Raw genomic sequence first — 18,364 nt, 5'->3', positions numbered from 1 at the left:
TGCGGCCCTCCAGATGTTTTGGCCTACAACTCCCATGATCCCTAGCTAACAGGTCCAGTGGTCGGGGAAGATGGGAATTGTAGTCCAAAACATCTGGAGGGCCGAAGTTTGGGGGTGCCTGCTCCAGATGTTTTGAGACTACAATTTCCATCATCCCTTAACACTGGTCCTGTTAGCTAGGGATCATGGGAGTTGTAGACCAAAAACATCTGGAGGGCCGAGTTTGTGGAAGCCTGCGCTAGATAATCCTGTAGTGATTATTTAGTGGGATGTGTACTTTTTAATGTACCGGTACTCCTTGCACCCTGTTGGGAGTAGGTTCTTCGCAATAAGAACTTTGTTCAGTACAGCCATGGGAGAATATCAGAATTCTCTACTTTTATTTGTGTGTGTCAGGGATTGCCAAACCTGCTGGACTAAGGAGCACGTTTAGGAATTTAAAGAACTCTGCTGGGCGCCGCAAAATAGCAGTTTCGCAAGAATAGCACAATGATAACCTCCCACCAACAGGCAATAAGCCTACACCACCAAACTATTCGACTAGCAGGTAGCACCCACAAGAGAAAAGCCTATTTTAGGGAAAATGTATGAAATTTGAAGGGACAGGGGACCTTGGGAGTTGCCAAGGGAGGTGTCTGAGGGCATCATGCCCACAATTCTCCAGCACAAATAAGGCAGGGTGAATTACTGAGCTCAGAATGTGATGTCTACATTTGAGTTCTCCCAAGTATGTATGTGAAGTCCTTAAAAATAAATATGTACCTTGCTGTGCATGCAGATGGCTCACAGCTGAAGAAAGAAGCAGCTAAGAAATGGAGCAGAAAAGAATATATTTTTTCACGGCATATAAATATTACTCAAGATCTTGAGCGTTTTGTTAAAAGATTTTTATTATGTATTAGAGAAATTCCAACTCCCATGGCCCATTTTTTTGAGGGTAGGTTCATTAATGAAATGAGAGGATTTAAAATAAAGACATTTATGTGCAATGGGTCAGTGCATCTGTTAACCAGAAGGTTGGTGGTTCGAGCCCACCCAGGGAAGGCTCTGGGCAGAATTTCTGAACTGCAGAGGGGTGGATTAGATGACCCTCAGGGTCCCTTCCAACTCTTCTGTTCCACTGGAAAGGATTATCCTCCCCCCACCTTAATCGATCAAGACATACCATCCATGCCTGAGATGAGTCATCTCAAGCCTAACAACCTGTTGGCAACCTCTTGGTTGTTAGGAGGCAATTGTCTATGCTGACAGCATCACAGTGACACCGATTGTGTGGTCAGGAAATAGTGAAAGTTGCTGGGGAGGCGACAGGGAAAGTGGTACAGCTGGGGATAGTGACCAGCGGCTTTTTCTCTTGCCTCTGACAAAACATGACTTGTGTCACACGGCGATGCCTGCAAAGGCAAAAGGAATTCATCCTCGATGGTGTGGCCGTAGACACTATAGCAAGCAGCTACACCAATCTCCTGCCCAGGCTGTGGTCTGCCTTGCCTCCTTATAATGCTCAGCTGGACATCCACGCGGCCAGCTACTTCTCATCCCCAGTGGTCAAATCTGTGCTGAAGAAGACAGAACAGGTAAGTGCCTCTCTAGGATAATGAAACCAACTCTGCCGACAATCACACAGGTACCGCGGGATCTGCTGACTTGCGATTCTGCAGGACAATTTGCCGTAGAAACTTGCTCTTAGTTTGTGCCCACTTGGAGTTTTCCAGCCAGGCCAACTCCTCCATCCCATAATAGTGTGCTGCTATGCTTTCCTTGGCTGTGCAAAGTGTCTGCTTCTGCAGTGGTAGGGGGTGGGTTGCCATGTGCTGCAATTTAATTGAGAATGCAAAGCATTGTGCAACTTTTGAAAGTGTATAGTGATAGAATCCATTGCTCTTGGAGTGGTGTGTGGGTTCACCTGCCTTGGAGGGAGTTAATAAAAGGCTGGATCGGCGTCTGAAGTGCTTAGCCATACAGACGTTACTGTTTTGCCCATTAGGCTAGTAAAATCCATTGTTGCCTTTTCAATTATTCTAAATCTAGGTTGCTTCTGGAGGCATTAGAATAGCTTTACGTTAGTACAAAGTGTCTGTCATGCCCCTGTCAAGCTCTTTTTTAAGTGTCCAGCCAGATTCCAATCCATTCAGCACTTCAAACACCTGAACCATGCCCTACTTCAAAAGAATAAATTGTGTCCTACTTAAAAGACCTTGGGATGTTTCCAAAAGATAGATAGGCTGTGCATCTTCTATACTAGGTGTCTATAGGTGTTCAGAAGGAGCCTATAGCATGGGTGTTCAGAAGAGGTGTGTGAAATCTTCAACATCTTCTATATTTGGACTTCCCTTTCTTGGAATGTATCGGCTTTTGCTGCTTGATGTCACAGCTGCCTCTATGACCTCACTGTATGCACTGCATGCCCCTATGACATCAGCCCCAATTACATTAGGAAAAGGGAAAAGGAACATGCTGGGCAATGTGAAAAGTTGAAAAGACCCCTCCTTCCCCGCCCCACAAATTTAATCGCTTCGCCGCGCCCAAAAATATCTTAACTAGAAGGGCTTTTTTAAAAAACGAGTTCCGTACAGCCCCTAGCACGTTGCTGGTACTAAAATGCTAAGCAGCATCATTAATATTTTTTTAATTGCTTTTGCTTGTTACAGACCCGCGGAGGTACCTCGAGGGATGGCTGGATAGTAGATTATTTTCATATCTATGGGCCAGGACAGAGGTACTTGAACAGGAGAAATTGGGCCGGGGCAGGTGAGAGAAATCCTGTGCCTTTTCCTATGCCTGTGTTTCATTTCCCTGCGTCCCTCCCTCCCTCCCTCCCTCCCTCCCTCCCTCCCTCCCTCCCTCCCTCCCTCCCTCCCTCCCTCCCTCCCTCTCTTTCTCTCTACCTCCTTGGAGCTGTTTCCCCCTATTTCATTGTGGCAATCAAAGGCTTTTGAAGCTGTGTTTGATGCTGCAGAAACAACTTAATTTAGGCCACATCCATGCGATATAAGGGACCCAGGTGGCGCTGTGGTTAAACCACTGAGCCTAGGGCTTGCTGATCAGAAGGTCGGCAGTTCGAATCCCTGTGACGGGGTGAGCTCCCGTTGCTCGGTCCCAGCTCCTGCCAACCTAGCAGTTCGAAAGCACGTCAAAATGCAAGTAGATAAATAGGAACCGCTACAGCGGGAAAGGTAAACGGCGTTTCCATGTGCTGCTCTGGTTTGCCAGAAGCGGCTTTGTCATGCTGGCCACATGACCTGGAAGCTATACGCCGGCTCCCTCGGCCAATAATGTGAGATGAGCGCGCAACCCCAGAGTCCGTCACGACTGGACCTAATGGTCAGGGGTCCCTTTACCATTTTCACCATGCGATACATTTAAAGCAGTACAGTGGTACCTTGGTTTAAGAACAGCTTAGTTCAGGCATCTCCAAACTGTGGCCCTCCAGATGTTTTGGACTACAATTCCCATCTTCCCCGACCACTGGTCCTGTTAGCTAGGGATCATGGGAGTTGTAGGCCAAAACATCTGGAGGGCCGCAGTTTGGGGATGCCTGGCTTAGTTTATGACATAGCTGCCAAGTTTTCCCTTTTCTCGTGAGGAAGCCTATTCAGCATAAGGGAAAATCCCTTTAAAAAAGGGATAACTTGGCAGCTATGGTTATGAACAACTTGGATTAAGAACGCTGCAAACCCAGAAGTAGTTTTTTTTTGGTTTGTGAACTTTGCCTTGGAAAGCAGAACATGTTGAGTGTGTTCCATTTGTAAATTAAGTCCCCCGCTGCTTTGGGAAAGCACGCCTTGGTTTCCAGAACACCTTGGTTTAAGGACAGACTTCTGGAATGGATTAAGTTTGTAAACCAATCATGGCTTCCCGCCCCCCATGGAATCATGGGAATTGTAGTTTGTTAAGCGCGCTTAACCCCTATTCCAGGCATCCCCAAACTTCGGCCCTCCAGATGTTTTGGACTACAATTCCCATGTTCCCTGACCACTGGTCCTGTTAGCTAGGGATGATGGGAGTTGTAGGCCAAAACATCTGGAGGGCCGCAGTTTGGGGATGCCTGCCCTATTCCCTTCATAGAATGACAATTCTCACAGTTCCCTGGCAATGTGGGAAAACCCCACCTAAGGTCTTTCACACAGACAAATCCTTTACTCCAAGCATCCCCAAACTTCGGCCCTCCAGATGTTTTGGACTACAATTCCCATGTTCCCTGACCACTGGTCCTGTTAGCTAGGGATGATGGGAGTTGTAGGCCAAAACATCTGGAGGGCCGCAGTTTGGGGGTGCCTGCTTTACTCGCTAGCAACGACAAGTGACACCCAAGGAATCTGCAAAAGCAAAATTCTGTTTCTTGCTTGAGCAGGAAAGATTACAGCAAGTGATCAGAGATTCAGAGGCTGAACCCCAATCTCTGTTTGCACACAATTTTTATAGTCATGTAACTTAGACATGCAAGACGCCCGCCGATACAGTCTTGCTGCCATTTTAACTGCAAATACAGATGTTTCTCACCTCGGCTAGCGATACATTTTCCTGTTTATACCCCTCTTTAAAGGTCATGCCCTTGCACCTTTGTCCTTGCAGTCATTGTCCTTTTTTTCCTGTTCCTTGAGCTTGCATTTCAGCATGATTCTCAAAAGGGTGTCCGTTTTGGTTCAAGGTGGCATTAGTCTTGTTTCGGTTAAAGCAAGCATGGAGGAGGTCTTGCTCAACAGCAGGACAGAGCCAACTAATCCTATCTTTGACCCCACCCTCCTCCCTGAGATCTACAAGTGGAAAGCTAGAGGAGGAAGCTGCCAGCTATTTGGAGAGGTCATAAGTATCAAGGCAGGCAGGTGGAGGCTGACTCAGAGCCCCATTCTCCCTAATGGATGCAACCTCTCCTGGCTCAGCCTCTTGGCTACAAAACTAGTTCAAAATTAGCCTAAAGTCCTATATGAACTCAATCAGAAAACAGTCCCCTTGAACTGCAAAGGACCCCTGGACTTGTCAAAGGCAACTATGGGGTACAGCACTCATCTCGCTTTCAGGCCGAGGGAGCTGGCGTTTGTCCACAGACAGTTTTCCAGGTCATGTGGCCAGCATGGCTTAACCGCAACGGAACACCGTGATGGAAACCAGAGTGCACGGAAACACTGTTTACCTTCCCACCACAGCAGTACCTATTTATCTACTTGCACTGGCATGTTTTCGAACTGCTAGGTAGGCAGGAGCTGGGACAGAGCAACAGGAGCTCACCCCATTGTGGGGATTCGAACTGCCGACGTTCTGATCAGCAAGCCCAAGAGGCTCAGTGGTTTAGACCACAGCGCCACCCATGTCACCTTCTTTGCTATAACCCAAGGGCAGCTAAACATCCTTAGCCCAACGGCAGCATTCACCTTTGGCTACACACAAAGGATGTTACGACCTCTTACCTTAGGAGGGCAAGATAACCTGAAGGTCTCTGATGCAGGGACTTGTGGGACCGATCCTGTCAGCAGCTTGATGTCTCTTATCGAAATGGCATTTGCAGATAACATAAACAGTGTGAGAGGTCTGGGGTAAAAAATGACCGTTCGACTTCTGAAATGTCTGAAAACCGAGGAGCAATGGGCGGTTGGCAAAATCCACTGAGAAAAAGGAAAAACATGCAGCGGAAGCCGTTCGACTTCCGATGCGCATTCAAAAACAGAAACAATTACTTCCAGGTTTTTGGCGTTTGGCTTTCCGAAATGTCCGAGATGCTTGAAAACCGAGGTTTCACTGTATCCGTTAAGCTGAGCAAACTCAATATGTGCAAGAGATTCAGTAAATTTAGTATTTACTGTACTAAAGTATTTACCGTCACCTGGATAGCCAGGCTACCCAGAAAATGCAACCAAGTAAGGCAATATCAGGTACCCTGGCAGACAGGAGAGAAGCAACACTCTCAAATTTCTGCTGAAGACAGCCTCCTCCTGTGATGTATGTATGATGTTTGGGGGGGGGTGGTCTTGGGGTACAGCGTGGGCAATTCCAAATGCCATTATAGGGTCTTGCGCACCATTGTTCAGGGTTCTTCTCTGTCCTGCGTGTGGTGACCCTGTTGCAACAGTTTATTTCCTTTTAAATGAAGATCAGGCCTACCAGCCGCTTTGCTTTCAAGATTCTCTGGTTGGCCCCTGCTTTCTCTCCGACCGGGGAGGGACTCTATACAGGCTCTGGAAACCCCATAAGGGAATTAGAGGAATTTTCTTACCACAAGGGTAATAAAGAATTACTTTCTCCCCCTCTCCCCACATACAGGTCACTCTCCGCAGCAAGTGGCTGGCCACTATTGGCACTTGATGGACGTAAAGCCGGTGAAAGGGTTCAATGGACGTTACGGATACCGCCGCAACACACCTGATCTCCGCGCCCGTTCCTCTTGCTTTGGCGAAGTCACATGTTTCCCCATCCATTGAAGCGTAGCATAGGATTTCTTCACTGCCGTCCTCTAATCACACTCTCCATTTGTTGACTATTATCTTGATTTCTCCAAATTAATAAAAATATATACTTTTAATTTATTTAGATGAACATTGTGTGTGCGCTTCTGTGTTTGGGGGGGGGGGGAGGAAGAATAATGTTACAAAGGTTGGGTGCCTCCCCCCCCTCTCTGCCGAGCGCGGGCAAGGGCCCGGGGGGGGGGTGTTCCAGGCACTCACCCAGGCAGGGCCTGTGTTCCTTTGGAGAATTGAGACGCGGCAGAGACTGTTGTAGCTTTAAGAAATAGGGTTTTTTTGCACCTTCAGTCTGCATGGAGGGAGTCCACATCTTGCAGCACGGTCATTTCAAGAGGGTAGCAGTATGCCCTGCTTGTGTGGTTCCCCTCCACTGTTGGAAACTGGATGCTGGGACAAAAAAAGCCTTCTTATCAGGGCTGAGACAGGGGAAGGGGCTCAAAGCAGGACCCCCTCTAGCACACCATTTTAAAAGGCAGCATTACAATAAAAGTAAAATTCCAATAAAAGTCCATGTACCGGAAATCATATGGGCAGATATTATGTTATATTTATATTTAGTGGGGTTTTTCTTTAAAAAAGCTTAGGGGTACTCTCATTTTGACTCAAGAAAACCACCATTTTATAGTTCAAATTGGGAAAAATAAATACAGTACAGTAAAAGGATAAAAGGCTGCCATCAGGGGTAGCAGTGGAACTGAAGATTCACCATGCTAGAGAAGAAATTAAAAATGTAATTCTGCTCTTGTAAGATTCACAAATATGTTTAGGGGTATGTGTATCCGTGTCCTCCCAGAAAAGAAACACTGATTATATTATATTATAATAATATCTGCCCATATAATTTTACGATTGTTATTATATTGTACCTTTGCCATTTATTTATTTATTTCATAAAGTTTATACACCACTTATTGCTTAAAAAAAGAAAAGACTGCCAGAAACGACAGTGAGGAAGAAAGCAAGAGAGAGAGAGAGAGAGAGAGAGAGTTGTGCGCTTAGAATTCATAGAATCAGAACGGTAGAGTTGGAAGGGACAACCAGGGTCATCTGTTCTAGCCCAACCCTCAACAATGCAACAATGAGGGAATCGCGCGCCTCTGCGTGTGTCCTTAGCGTCACCTTGCGGCCAAAAGCGCAGGGCCGATTTATTGGAGGCGGGGGGGGGGGGAGAGGCGAGTTGGGCGACGTCATCACGCCGCGACGGCTGAAGAAGAGATCGGAAGGGGCAAGCGGCGAAGAAGCAGCCGGACGGTGCGGCCTCCTCCGCAGTCGACATGGGGGGAGGCGACCTGGTAAGGACGGGGGTGGGTGGGGGCGGGGGGCGGGTGAAGAGGGGGAGGGTGGGGGGAGGACATTGGGGATAGTTCTTCCTCCCAAAAAAGCTGTGAACTGTTGACAAGGAAGGGTGGTGTGGGAAGTTCGAGCCCCAGTGGAAGCACTGAAGTGTTGTGGGGTTTGTTTCCCCCCCTAGGGGTCGGACTGGATGACCCCCGGGTGTCCCTTCAGACTCTACAGTTCTGAGTCTATGATGCGAAGGCCCTGGAGGCCAACGCTCAGATGGGGGGGGGGGAGACCCAGCTTTGAAAGGGAAGTGAGGTATTATTGTAAGACGCTAGGCGTTCACACTGGGTCACAGATGAACGGCAGAGCACCTGCTTTTGTCTTGTGTGTAGTTATCTAAATCTTTTCATGTTGTAAGTTGTATTTTTATTATTTAAAAAAAAATATTTAACTTACAATTTTAAATTTTATGAATTTCAATAATTTCACAATCATTTTAACATTTCAAAACTTGACTTGCTGCCAGTGTGGTGCATTCTCTGGTTATCTCCCGCTTGGACTACTGCAATGTGCTCTACGTGGGGCTACCTTTGAAGGTGACCGGGAAACTGCAGCTAATCCAGAATGCGGAAGCTAGACTGGTGACTGGGAGCAGCCGCTGAGACCACATAACACCGGTCCTAAAAGGCCTACATTGGCTCCCAGTACGTTTCCGAGCACAATTCAAAGTGTTGGTGCTGACCTTTAAAGCCTTTAAAGGCCTCAGCCCAGTATACCTGAAGGAGCATCTCCACCCCCATCGTTCTGCCCAGACACTGAGGTCCAGCTCCGAGGGCCTTCTGGCGGTTCCCTCACTGCGAGAAGTGAGGTTACAGGGAACCAGACAGAGGGCCTTCTCAGTAGTGGCGCCTGCCCTGTGGAATGCCCTCCCATCAGATGTCAAGGAAATAAACAACTATCTGACTTTTAGAAGACATCTGAAGGCAACCCTGTTTAGGGAAGTTTTAATGTTTGATGTTTTATCATGTTTTTAATATTCTGTTGGGAGCCGCCCAGAGTGGCTGGGGAAACCCTGCTAGATGGGTGGGTTATAAATAATAAATCATTATTATTATTACCCCCTTTTTCTGTGGTACCTTAAATTTATTTTTAATATTTTCTGCATATCCAAATTAATTCATTTACTTAAAATATATATTTACTCATTTATCCAAATTTACTCATCTACTTTAAATATATACACATAAAACTGCAGGCTATTTCAATAATCCTGCCAATTTTCTTATCTGTTTACAGTTTATTTGTAAATATTCAATAAACCATTTCCATTCTTTTATAAAAAGTTTGTTATCTTGATTTCTTATTTTCCCGATAAGTTTTGTCATTTCTGCATATTCCACAAATTTTTGTATCCATTCTTCTTTTGCCAGGACTTTTTCTTCTTTCCATTTTCGGGCAAGTAACATTATTACTGTTGTAAGTTGCCTTGAAGCATGTTTCTAACTATGGAAAGGTGGCATACAAACAAAACGATGGTGGTGGTCTGCCTTGCTTTTAGAATTGCCCAGGTTAGAATGATAGGATCATAGAATTGTAGAATTAGAAGGCACCACGAGGGTCATCTAGTCCAACCCCGCGCAGGGCAGGAATCTTTTACCCAATTCTGGCAATTACCCATGACTCTTGATAGGAAGAGTCTCCTGCTGTACCAACTGAGCTATGCCAAGTTAGTTGTTGTTGTTGTTATATATTTATTAATACTGTGCCCCTGCCTTTTCCCTGACAGGAGTCAAAGCAGCTTACAGATAAAAATAAGAACGGCTAAAAGAGAAAGCAATCTTAAAGCACAATTGAATATTGATGGAATTAAAACTCTCTCTTGTTTTAATTTTATCAATATTCAGTTGCTTAAATTTTTGTGTGTGTGGGAGATGCGTGCAAGCCATGGCAGCTGCAGCTAGAGCTGGGAATGCCTCCTGTCGGGAACCCTAGAAACCAGCTGTCAGTCAGTGTAATAATAATAATAATAATAATAATAATAATAATATTACTTATTCCCTGCCTATCTGCCAAGCCTCCCCAGCCACATTGGGTGGCTCCCAACAGAATATTAAAAATGATAGTGAACTTACCAGTATTTGAGGAAGGGTCATTCCGGCCACTCAGGAAATCGGGAGAAATCTGCGCTTCAGTGGTTTCTTTCCCCTTATTGTTCCCGGCAGCGTTCGCGGTTTTGGTACACCATTGGCAAGGGAAACCATATCACCTGTTGTGTACCTCAATTCAAGGGGCTCATTCTTGTTTGCAGAACCTCAAGAAAAGCTGGCACCCCCAAACCCTGCGCAATGTGGAGAAAGTCTGGAAGGCAGAACAGAAGCATGAAGCCGAACGGAAGAAAATCGAGGAGCTGCAGCGGGAGCTACATGAAGAACGAGCGCGGGAGGAAATGCAGCGTTATGCGGAGGACGTGGGGGCAGTCAAGTATGTGGGGCAGGATTTCCTTGGCCGGCGGGCATATTTAGGGCTTAAATTGAGCAGGTGCTTAGGATTGCTTCTCCAAGCAGCTACCCGGGTGACCGAAACACCACAGGAATATGAATCAGTTAGTAGAAACAGCCTCATAGGATGATAGTTTCTCAGGTTCTTTGGGGAAAGTTTGGAGTGAAATTATACCTGTTCAGGGTCAGAAACTCAGATATATAAGGTAGGCAACCCCCCCCCCCGGGTGAGGCTTATTATTTCTATTCATTTCATTTCTATACTGCTTTAAATATTTTAAAAAAACTCTCAAAGTGGTTTACAACACATTGAAACGTCAAATAAAATAATCCAGAATAAAACAAATTCAAGCCTCAAGGAAAATATTTCAGATCCCTCTCTAAGTGACATTTTGTTTCCCCCATATCTGTTTACTCACTTAAATTATATAGCAGCCCCATAACAGAAGTACTCTAGGACGCCAGTGTGGTGTAGTGGTTAGAGCAGGCATCCCCAAACTGCGGCCCTCCAGATGATTTGGCCTACAACTCATGATCCCTAGCTAACAGGACCAGTGGTTGGGGATAGAGTTAGAGTGTTGGGTTAGAGTGTTGGACCACTACCTGGAAGAATTGGGTTCAAATCCCTACTCAGTCATGAAGCTGACTGGGTGACCTTGGGCCAGTCCCAGCCTCTTAACCTACCTCACAAGGTCATTTTAGGGATTAACTGGGGGTTGAGGGGTGAACCATGTACTCCTTGGAGAAAAACGTGGGATTTAAATGCATTAACTAAGCTCTTCTGCATACCTGCTTAAGAAAACTGGCCAGCCAGATGGAAATGTCAGTTACCAGCCTGGCATCCAGAGATCTCCATGTGGTTGCAACAGTGCTATTTTTCTAGAAAAAGATGTGCCAGAACTCACCAAGAACGCCTTCCTCGTTCTCTTAGAATGATAATGGCGCCTACCTGAGGTGTGCCGGAACTGAGTTCCGGTGAATCCCAGCTGAAAAAAATAACAATCCTGGGTCGCAATTGGACCAGTGCCAGTAGCAAAATGCACCTGGTGCCCAGCTAATGTCTAACACTGGCTTGTGTACCCGTGTCTTTATTTCTGTTTCTAACATGCACGATTTCTAAACAAAGCACAGACACAAAAACGTATTTTAGAAAGTTTAAAATTACCCCAGATCTGCTTCACCTTCCTTGGTCAACTCTTCCTTATAACGGTTTGAGAAATGCTTCTGTTGTAGAGGAGACATCTTTTGCTTTTCTCTCAGCTCCCACCCACTTTGTCTCCTGCCTTGGTCTGAAAAATATGTTTAATGTCCTTTTCCGCCAATGAATTAGGAAAAAAGATGAGAAGCTGGAGTGGATGTACCAAGGACCAGGAGGCATGGTGAGCAGAGATGAATACCTTATGGGCCGCCCAGTTGACAAATACGTCTTTGAGCCCATGGAGGACAAGGAAATGGGCTGTTCTTCTGAGACCGGCCTCCTGCCAGGCTCTATCTTTGCCCCAGCAGGTGCCAACTCCGCCTTGGATATGGCCAGCAAGATCCGAGAAGACCCGCTGTTCATGATAAGGTAGGAAAAACTTTAGCTTTATATGGAACCAGTTGGTGCTGTGTATGTTTTGTAAAGTACAGGGGAGTCAAGGCCTTTTTACAGTGGGAGGATGCCGACTTACAGTACTGTTTTCATTAGCGTCACCAGTTCCCCACTTCAATATGTATTTATTTAAAGTGGGGTTTTTTACCTTGCTAAAAAGACTCCCAAAAGTGGCTTTAAAACACCAGTAGTAGCTGTGGTCTAAACCACAGAGCCTAGGGCTTGCTGATCAGAAGGTCGGCAGTTTGAATCCCTGCGACGGGGTGAGCTCCCGTTGCTCTGTCCCAGCTCCTGCCAACCTAGCAGTTTGAAAGCATGTCAAAGTGCAAGTAGATAAATAGGTACCGCTCCAGCAGGAAGGTAAACAGCGTTTCCGTGCGCTGCTCTGGTTCGCCAGAAGCAGCTCAGTCATGCTGGCCATATGACCCAGAAGCTGTACGCCGGCTCCCTCGGCTAATAAAGCGAGATGAGCGCCGCAACTCCAGAGTCGTCCACGACTGGACCTAATGGTCAGGGGTCCCTTTACCTTTCTAGTAAGACAAAGATGTAAGAAAAATGTAAAGCTGAGACATTACATTACATTGCAGAAACCTGCAGTTATGTAACCCTGCTGTTAGGTTTCATTGCAATGTTGGGATAACAGTGCTGTGCATGGGGAAATCTCATCATAACCTTGACATCTCTCTTCTCCCTCTCCCCCTCCCCCTGCACCCGGTTTTTAATGTTGTTATTTAGGAAGAGGGAGGAAGAGAAGAAGCGTGAAGTTCTGAACAACCCTGTAAAAATGAAGAAGATCAAAGAACTGGTATGTTAAGGCTGCCATTCTATGTATCCTTAGCTGATATTCCATGGAACGTGTATAGAATTGTGCTATTGTCTGTAATAAATCCTTATAGCAAGGATTAACATTTAAAATGTCTTCTGTCTTTGGGTGTGTGTGTGGGGGGGAATAGTATTTTAATTCCAATGCTTGGGTGTGAAATGTTTGGGTGTGAAGGCAGTGTGGACCCTGGCATTATATTGGTGCTGATATAAATGTATTGAGGATAAATGTAACCTTCATCTTTTAATTGTGTGCTCACAACCAAGGTGGTTTAAAGACTGGTACAGGGAGGGGTGACTTTCTACCCTGCCCGCTTTCCAATGCTTGATTACGGTTGTTGGAGCAGCAATTTTTACCCGTATATTATCAGGAGGTAATTATTCCAACTTTATCTAATGCAGAATAGGACAAAGAGAGGTGGTTGGAAGAAGTCTTTTTCCTCGCACTACAGGTGAAACTCGGAAAATTTGAATATTGTCAAAAAGTTCATTTATTTCAGTAATGCAACTTAAAAGGTGAAACCAATATAGGAGATAGATGCATGACATGCAAAGCAAGATATGTCAAGCCTTTATTTGTTGTAATTGTAGTTATTTGTCGTTAGGCGGGTCAATTATAAATGGAATGTAATTAATGAAATGTAATAGCGATGTTTATTTTTGTAACTATTTGTTTTATTACTGTGGAATTTCCAAAAGAAAGCATTTGTAAAAATAAAAATAAAAAATAATAAGTTGCATTACTGAAATAAATGCACTTTTCGACGATATTCTAATTTTCCGAGTTTCACCTGTACTTCACGAGATAGAACTGCGTTATAAATCACTCTGTCGTTTGATACGGAGCTGGCATCTTTCTCCTTCCCCCACCCCCAGTTGCAAAGCAGTTTGGAGAAGAAGAAGAAAAAGAAGAAGAAAGATAAGAAAAAGAAGCACAAGAAACACAAGCACCACAGCCCCAGCAGCAGCGAAGACGAACAGGCGAAAGCCAAGTACGTTTATACGCAGTGCAACCTTGTTCAACATTCATTTCCTCTTCTTTATTAGCAACGTGTTTTCCACTCTCAGTTGGCCTTGTGAGATAGGGCTCTGTCTCTCCTTTAGATGTCGATAAAGGAGGCTAAGAAGAGAGTGATTTGCCCACAACTGCAGAGATAGGACTTGAACCTACTCTTCCCATGAAGCAGCAGTGGATATTCAGTATCTGCTAAAGCGATGACAGGCAGAATAGTTTCCTTTCTCCCTTCAGAAATTTCCTTGTGGGAGGCAGAAGCGCCTCCTTTTCAAGCCTATGCACTTGTAAATCTTTCTCCTGCCTCAGGCAACTTGTTGGATCCCCAGGCTTGCCTTGTTTTCTTTCCCCTTGTCTATCTGTTAGCCTGGGTTCCTTGACAAGGCTTGGGGTCTACAGGTTAGGCATTCAGAATTAGGTGCCATGTAATATCTGAAGGCTCCGTAGCTATCAGACCACCTGGAGAGGTTCAGTAATAACCAGGCTGACAAAGAGGCTGGCATAAATTTTGCCTTTGTCTTTTGCTTTAGGTCACGGGAGAAAATGGACCGCTCTTCCTCGGAGCCTCTTCACCCCAAAATACCCGGGTATGGCTTGCAGGTACGCCCAAGCTGTCTACCCTTAATACTCCCCCCCCGGGGGTAGCAGAATGGAAGGGGTGGTGACCTCGGCTGGCAAGCACGGTTGCCTCCATCAGCAGTCGCACCTTTCTCCAATTTCAGATCCAAAACGCCAGCCGCGAAAGCACATTTGGCCACAAGGTCCAGCAGAGTTCCGGGTCGAAGAGCCGAGGCCTGTCGCCAGAGAGGACGTCTGGCAAGAAGAACGCTTACGAGGCGGAGCTGAGCAGCCACAGAAGGTCAAGGTCACCTAGGCACAATAAACAGTAAGCAAGGAGAGGGGGGGCACCTGCTTCTCTTTTCTGTTGCTGGGTGCCTCTTGATAGTGCTGTGGAAGCTAGGCTATTTCTGGCTTAGAATCATTAGAAAGCAAAATGGGGTCTGAGCAGGCCCGGCTCTAGGCCAGCAAGGGGGGGGGCGCTGCACCGCGAAGCCGTGCAGAAGCCGTGCTGCGAGGGTGGGGGCGCGGCGTGATCTCAGCGCCAGGGCGCCCGACCTGCTTGAGCCGGCCCTGGGTCCGAGTGTACTTGAAGGGAGATAATCCCATCTCTAGCATGTCTCACCTACCCTGTGTTCATCACCCGAGACCCTTCTTTGTGTGCCTCCTCTGCAAGAGGTCCAGAGAGTGGCAGCAGAAGAAGGGGCCGTTTTTGCCATGGTTTGTGGAATGCTCTCCCCAGGGAGACTTGCCAGGCACCTTCATTATATATCTTTAGGCACCAGACAGAAAAAGTTTATTACCACTTCCCTGGCTGATTTAACATTATGTGGCCTTTTTGTGGGAGGGGGGGGGATATTGGTTTGTTCATTTTTTAAATATGTATTTTATGTTCTCATTTTGTATTTTTACCTTGTGACCTGCCCTGTAATTTTTGGATGAAGGGTGGTGTACAAATTCAATCAATCAATCAATAATAATAGTAGTAACAGTACAAGATTGGGAAGGGGCAGGAGAATGAAATAGGTCCGAAGACTCATTGGGACCAAATGGTTATTTTCGTGGTGGAAATAAAAAAGGATCTTCCTGAATTGCAGCCACAAAATCAAGGAACAGAAGGCAAAAATGGGAGGCAGGAGTCCTTCGCCAAAGCAAGAAGTCTATAGAAGACCACAGACCTCAAGGTATGTTTAAGTGGGTACAGTCCCAGGGGGTACATTGTGAAGAAAGGGAAAGAGCTGTAGAAAGAGCTCTAGAAAGCAAAGCAAGGCGAAGATATTCAAAGTCCTGCACTTTGTGTTTAATTCAAGTCCACCTTCCTGGATGCTGAAGATTAGAAAGCTGTTCTTAGGGTTTTTTTTTTAATAAGCAAGTTTTAGACTTCAGTTCTGTGCCCTGGGTGGTCCAATGTACTCAGCAGACCTGGTTAAAACCAGATGAATCCTGATGTGGGTGTGAAATCTAGATCCCTTAATGCCCATGTGCCATGCCATGCTCTTCTCTGACTTCCTTTTCATTTCTGGGCACATTCAAGATTGCCTATGTGCTCTAAATGAGCTTGACACACTGCAAGTAGCCAGAGGCAGTTTGCTGTAGCTAAGAAAAATCCATTTGCTCGGAGTTCCCCAGTTAAGCAGGGATTTGATTTGAACCCAGGTCTTCTCATTTACCCTATTTGTATGACCGCCCATCAACCCATGTTCTCCTTGGCTCACCAAAAAAAAGACCAAGCAGTGTTCAGATCCGATAACACGGATCAAAGTTATAACATTCTGCTGTAGCTCTCGCACTGGAGGCTGGGGGGACTGTAACTGCATTTGACCTGCTTTAGGAGAAAACTCTCTGCGGAAGAGCTGGAGAGAAAACGTCGAGAAATGATGGACAATGCCAAGTGGCGGGAAGAGGAGAGAGCGAAGAACGTGAACAGACACAGAAAAGAAGAGGAGCGAGAACTCACACGGGATAAACTTGACAATGGCAATGGGAAGTTCATACAGTGAGTTTCCTTCCTTCCTCTGAAACCTGGGGGGGGGGGGAGCTATAGCTGAGCAGGTGCATTGAGTTCAGTCTCTGGCATCTCAAGTTAAAAGGACAGTGATGGAAGACCTTGGAGAACCACTGCCAAAAAGATTAGATGTCACTGGGCTACATGGATGTGGGTGGCGCTGTGGTCTAAACCAAGCCTCTTGGGCTTGCCGATCAGAAGGTCAGCGGTTCAATTCCCCGCAATGGAGTGAGCGCCCATTGCTCTGTCCCAGCTCCTGCCAACCTAGCAGTTCGAAAGCATGCCAGTGCAAGTAGATAGATACTGCTGCGGCGGGAAGGTAAATGGCGTACCCGCGCGCTCTGGCTTCCGTCACAGTGTCCCGTTGCGCTAGAAGCGGTTTAGTCATGCTGGCCACATAACCCGGAAAGCTGTCTGTGGACACACACCAGCTCCCTCAGCCTGAAAGCAAGATGAGTGCCGCAACCCCAGTTGCCTTTGACTGGACTTAACCATCCAGGGGTCCGTTACCTTACCTTTTAATTATTATTATTATTATTACATGGACCAGTGGTTTGATTTAAACACCTTCACACGTTCCTATAAAATGTCAGTTCCAAAACTACAGTAAGGGTTGCACGTGGCTGAGGAAGTATACCATATGCAGCTGGTATGTGGTTTAAGAAGAGGCATTGCCTCTTCTGAGCCGATTTCCACCTCTTTCCTTCCTGCCTAAAATTCCTTCTGGTGGGAAACACACTTGGGGTACAAGGCAGGAGGCTGCTTTTCCCAACTCATCACGTTTCTTTCTCTCTCTGTTTTCCTGCAGCCACATAAAGCTTGAGAGTGCGTCAACCTCCTCCCTTGAAGACAGGGTCAAGAGGAACATTCACTCCATCCAAAGGACAGCGGCAGCCCTGGAAAAAAACTTCATGCAGAGATGAGACTTGCTTCTGTCTTCCTTCACTGGACCAGATAGGGAAACCTTCGTATAAACTCCACCGCTCAGGCCAGCTATCCTCTCACTGTGTGAGAGGTCTTGTACCTGGGCATCCGGAGGAGGACGTTCTCTTTGATGCTTTGCTATAAGGGCCGTTTTTCCAAACTAGGATATCGTAAAGGCCTGTGGGGTCCCAACTTTCGGAAAAGTTTTATGTACTCCTGGCAAGGCTTTTTGACAGTAGGCCCTGCCTTGAAGCTCCATAGAGCTATAACATTTAGGCTAGGGAGTATCAGCTAGAGGAGTTTTGCATCCACAGTGAATGAAACAGAAAGAAAAAAGAGGTGGTCCTTTCGCTTCTGATTATGTCACCACTTCTTACAAGGAGCACAGCTGCCAAAACCATGTGTATTTTATTGGCCGATCATAATTCCTTTTCAGTTTCTTAAATAACTTAATATTATTGGGCACTGGACCCGTCCAAAATGTAGTGAGGCAAGTGGAGAATGCCAGGGATTTTAGTTTCCCTTTGGATTCTGTTTCTGTTTTGTTGAGTTATTCTCCCCCCACCCCCCACCCCAAGACTATGGTGTTCCATCCAGTCTATTTTTTAAAACAACTTTTAAATAAGATTTTGTGCCGGGTGGCTAATGCCGTAGAGACAGGGGTGCCTTTCATAAAACGAGGCTTTATTTTACTCAAGCGTTTTAGTGGGGACAGATGCACTTTCTGACGTGGTCAACCCTTAGCTTTCTGAAGAATAGACAAAAAGTAACACCTGACCAAATGGGAAAGCCGTATTTGTGTAGTCTGTGATGTGTAAATGCTGATCTTTGTATACAATCCAGCTGGAATAATAGATATTGTTCCTCTTAAGCATCTGTTTTAATGTTTTTGTGGTGATTTATCTTAATAAGCAGTTCGCATTCGCAGGTGATTTGAAATATTGTTGTGTTTTCATGTGGAACTGGAGAAGAATGTGCGGTGGTTGCAGGGGTGGGGGAAGCACACAAATCCCCATTTTGTAGCAACTGGCTTTGGAAACAGGCCCTTTTTAGAGTGTAAAGAGGGCTGTCAACTATGTTCCCAAAACACTCTGCTTACAAGGACAGTGATCACCCCCACCCACAGGGCTTTTAAAACAATCCTGGGAAAGGTACAAAGAGCTATATGAGAGGATGAAGGAGCAGCACATCCCGTGTGCGCGCTTCTCTGTGCCT

General features: G+C 46.0%; 2 protein-coding genes across 3 annotated transcripts; both read left to right on the top strand.

Annotated features, from left to right (window-relative positions):
• The first annotated feature begins 328 nt into the window (after nt 1-328).
• On the top strand, nt 329-6,517 carry SPMAP1 (sperm microtubule associated protein 1). The gene is made up of 3 exons (XM_035135945.3): nt 329-1,577; nt 2,652-2,751; nt 6,259-6,517. The coding sequence occupies exons 1-3, from the start codon at nt 1,371-1,373 to the stop codon at nt 6,414-6,416; spliced, it is 465 nt and encodes a 154-aa protein (XP_034991836.1). The 5' UTR covers nt 329-1,370; the 3' UTR covers nt 6,417-6,517.
• Nucleotides 6,518-7,670: 1,153 nt separating this feature from the next.
• Nucleotides 7,671-18,020, top strand: CWC25 (CWC25 spliceosome associated protein). 2 transcript variants are annotated; one of them, XM_088656121.1, is made up of 10 exons: nt 7,671-7,750; nt 10,048-10,220; nt 11,744-11,804; nt 12,564-12,633; nt 13,527-13,642; nt 14,193-14,262; nt 14,385-14,548; nt 15,318-15,404; nt 16,052-16,216; nt 17,034-18,020. In XM_088656121.1, the coding sequence occupies exons 2-10, from the start codon at nt 10,085-10,087 to the stop codon at nt 17,146-17,148; spliced, it is 984 nt and encodes a 327-aa protein (XP_088512247.1). In that variant the 5' UTR covers nt 7,671-7,750; nt 10,048-10,084; the 3' UTR covers nt 17,149-18,020. The 2 variants fall into 2 exon arrangements, with proteins under 2 accessions (XP_088512247.1, XP_034992451.2); XM_035136560.3 differs by having other exon boundaries at nt 11,568-11,804.
• The last annotated feature ends 344 nt before the right edge of the window (nt 18,021-18,364 follow it).

The sequence above is a fragment of the Zootoca vivipara genome, chromosome 12 (genome assembly GCF_965207765.1).
Source record: "Zootoca vivipara chromosome 12, rZooViv2.hap1.1, whole genome shotgun sequence".
Taxonomy (NCBI): Eukaryota; Metazoa; Chordata; class Lepidosauria; order Squamata; family Lacertidae; genus Zootoca; species Zootoca vivipara.
This window is presented reverse-complemented; position numbering and strand designations above follow the sequence as displayed.

What these genes read in the sequence shown, in the direction of transcription:
- CWC25 (XM_035136560.3), top strand. An exon ending in TCACCTAGGCACAATAAACA is followed by an intron (nt 14,549 to 15,317) that starts GTAAGCAAGGAG and finishes CCTGAATTGCAG; the next exon opens with CCACAAAATCAAGGAACAGA. An exon ending in GGCAATGGGAAGTTCATACA is followed by an intron (nt 16,217 to 17,033) that starts GTGAGTTTCCTT and finishes GTTTTCCTGCAG; the next exon opens with CCACATAAAGCTTGAGAGTG.
- SPMAP1 (XM_035135945.3), top strand. Translation starts at nt 1,371, where the DNA reads ATGACTTGTGTCACACGGCGATGCCTGCAAAGGCAAAAGGAATTCATC. An exon ending in TGCTGAAGAAGACAGAACAG is followed by an intron (nt 1,578 to 2,651) that starts GTAAGTGCCTCT and finishes TGCTTGTTACAG; the next exon opens with ACCCGCGGAGGTACCTCGAG. An exon ending in GAGAAATTGGGCCGGGGCAG is followed by an intron (nt 2,752 to 6,258) that starts GTGAGAGAAATC and finishes CCCCACATACAG; the next exon opens with GTCACTCTCCGCAGCAAGTG.